This window comes from Protobothrops mucrosquamatus, unplaced genomic scaffold, assembly GCF_001527695.2.
Source record: "Protobothrops mucrosquamatus isolate PMUCROS unplaced genomic scaffold, P.Mucros_1.0 scaffold7, whole genome shotgun sequence".
Classification (NCBI taxonomy): domain Eukaryota; kingdom Metazoa; phylum Chordata; class Lepidosauria; order Squamata; family Viperidae; genus Protobothrops; species Protobothrops mucrosquamatus.
In genome coordinates this window covers 76,630-79,417 of record NW_015386394.1, presented here as the reverse complement: position 1 = coordinate 79,417, position 2,788 = coordinate 76,630, and the positions used below count along the sequence as shown (strand labels likewise).

General features: G+C 31.8%; 1 protein-coding gene across 1 annotated transcript; it reads left to right on the top strand.

Annotated features, from left to right (window-relative positions):
* Positions 1–1,586: 1,586 nt before the first annotated feature.
* LOC107282308 (olfactory receptor 2AP1-like) lies at positions 1,587–2,525 on the top strand. Its single transcript, XM_015810080.1, has one exon. The coding sequence runs from the start codon at positions 1,587–1,589 to the stop codon at positions 2,523–2,525; it is 939 nt and encodes a 312-aa protein (XP_015665566.1).
* The last annotated feature ends 263 nt before the right edge of the window (positions 2,526–2,788 follow it).

The window sequence follows — 2,788 nt, the reverse complement described above, 5'->3', positions numbered from 1 at the left end:
TGTAAATTAGGATACATGCACGACAATTTTTGAGGATCCAAATGCCACCTATAAAACATTTTATAAAAATTTTCTCTTAAATTTTGAGCTTGAGTAAATTTCACATTTCTAACCCAAATTGTTTCCCATGTATCCAATGAAATCGGTTCTTGAATATTTTGAGCCCATTTTATCATACAATCTTTAACCAATTCCGTTTTTGAATCCAATTCTATCAAAGCATCATAAATTCTCTTTATGTGGGCTCGAGATTGATCTTTAATCTGTTTGATCAAGTTTACATCCTGCAAAGTAATACCAACTTTTTGATCCAAGCTCCACCTCATTAACAATTGATTATAATAAAACCAAGAATATACCATATTTTCTTGTTTCAAATCCACTAAAGATTTAATTTGCCAATCTTGTCCTACCAAACTAAGTAATTCCTTATAGGAAATTTTATCCAAGTTAACTCCTCTAGATACCCCCTCTATCACCTGTCCTGGAATCGCCCAAATGGGAATTTTACAATTTAATCTATAATAATATTTCTTCCAGACTCTTAATAGAGCACTTCTTAAAATATGAGCTTTAAAAACTAGGTCTACTTTTTTATCATAAATTAAATATGCATGCCAACCAAATAATAAATCCCATCCCTCAAGGGAAAGTATATTTCTATTTCTTAAGCCAATCACTAATCAATGTTAAAGCCACCGCATCATAATACAATGTTAAATTCGGCGCCTTAAGTCCTCCTCTTTCCCGTGCATCTTGTATAATCTTGAACTTAACTCTTGGCTTCTTGCCCGCCCATATAAACTTATTAATCCCCTTTGGCCAATCCTCCAAGTTAGCATGTTTTTTTCAAAATAGGTATCATTTGAAACAAAAAAAGAAACTTTGGAAGAATATTCATTTTTACTGCTGAGATTCTCCCCAGCAGAGATAATTGTAATTTTTTCCAATCATTTAAATCCTTTTACACTTTTACCCATAATGTCTCATAATTATTTTTATACAACTTAACATTAGAAGCTGTAATGTAAACTCCCAAATATTTTACCTTTTTCACTATTTCAAAACCTGTCAACTTAACTAAGATATCTTTATCCCTCATAGACATATTTTTCGGTAATATTTTAGTCTTATTACTATTTACCTTAAAACCAGAAACAATAATTATAAACTCTTGTTTCAATTTTATATGTTTACTTGTTTGCATGTATTAAGAGATATTTTTTTCAATATTGATTGAGATGTATCTGAAAATAACAAAAAAAGATATCTGTGTGCAGGCTGATTTGCAGAAATTGCTGATGCATATAACTGTTCACTAGTGCATTTTACCTAAACAGTGATCCTATGGGTGCTAAAAAAATAAGCTATAATTTTTATCTCGGTCTCTTGGGTAGTGACCTCAATTATTAAATTGTTTCTTTAAACAGAAAATATTTAAGATCAAAGTAAAATTATCTGCTTATAAACATTTTGCTTTAAAGAGGGCATCAATTTAGCTAAATTTCATCTTCCTATATATATATTTACCTATTTCCCCTTTAACTGTATTTCCCATTCTTTCAGGACTTGTTCCCATATCTATCATGGTCAAAAACCATACGAAGATAAAAGAATTTATCTTGCTGGGGTTTCAAGAATTCTCTGAACTGCAGGTTCTTTTTTTCCTGACTTTTTTAATGATTTACATTGTGACCATAATGGGAAACATTCTTGTTCTTCTGCTGATTGTCCTGGATCCACATCTTAAAAGCCCCATGTATTTTTTTCTGGGGAACCTCTCTTTTCTGGAGGCTTGCTACAGTTCAAATATATTTCCAAGGATGATTTCAGCTCTCTTGACTGGGAACAGGAGTATTTCCTTCAACAGCTGTTTTACACAACTCTATTTCTTTGGTTCATTGGTATCTTCAGAATGCTGTTTACTCTGTGTGATGTCTTATGATAGATATTTAGCAATCTGTAAACCATTACATTATGCAATCATCATGAAAAGCTGGACATGTATACAACTAGTAGCTGTGTCTTGGATCAATGGATTTGTGGCTTTGACGGTACTCCTCATTTTGATGTTGCAGTTAAATTTCTGTAACTCCAATGAGATTGATCATTACTTCTGTGAATATTTTCCTATTCTAAGACTCTCCTGCAGTGATATTAGTATAGTGCAAATTTTGAGCTTCCTGGTGGCTTCTGTATTCACATTTCCTCCTTTTCTTCTGACACTTGCATCTTACATTTATATTATTATTGCCATCTTAAGCATTCCCTCTACTACTGGGAGGCAAAAGGCTTTTTCTACCTGTTCTTCTCACTTGATTGTAGTTTCTGTTTTCTATGGATCTCTAATTATTGTATATATGACACCAAAGGCTGCAATTAGGATGGAGATGCAAAAAACCTCCTCTTTGTTATACACAGTTTTGCCTCCTCTGCTTAACCCCTTTATATACAGTCTGAGAAATAAGGAAGTCAAAGATGCCCTAAGAAATAATATCTGCAGGAAATTTAATTTAATTTCATAGGAAGTCAGAGGAAAGTTGCTTATGTAAAAAAAGGGAGGAAAACTGTAGGAGGACATAGTGGAGGATGAAAAAAAGATTAAATATGTGATTCATTTTTAAAATGTATATAAAAAAGCTTTTCAAATAAAGTCTGGAAGTGTTACATTATTCAAATATATTATGTTGCAATACATTATAAATTATTAAAATGCATTTTGCATTAAAATGAATTATAGGACTACTTTCACTGATGTCTGACAAAGTACTTCCAATGAGATTATGAT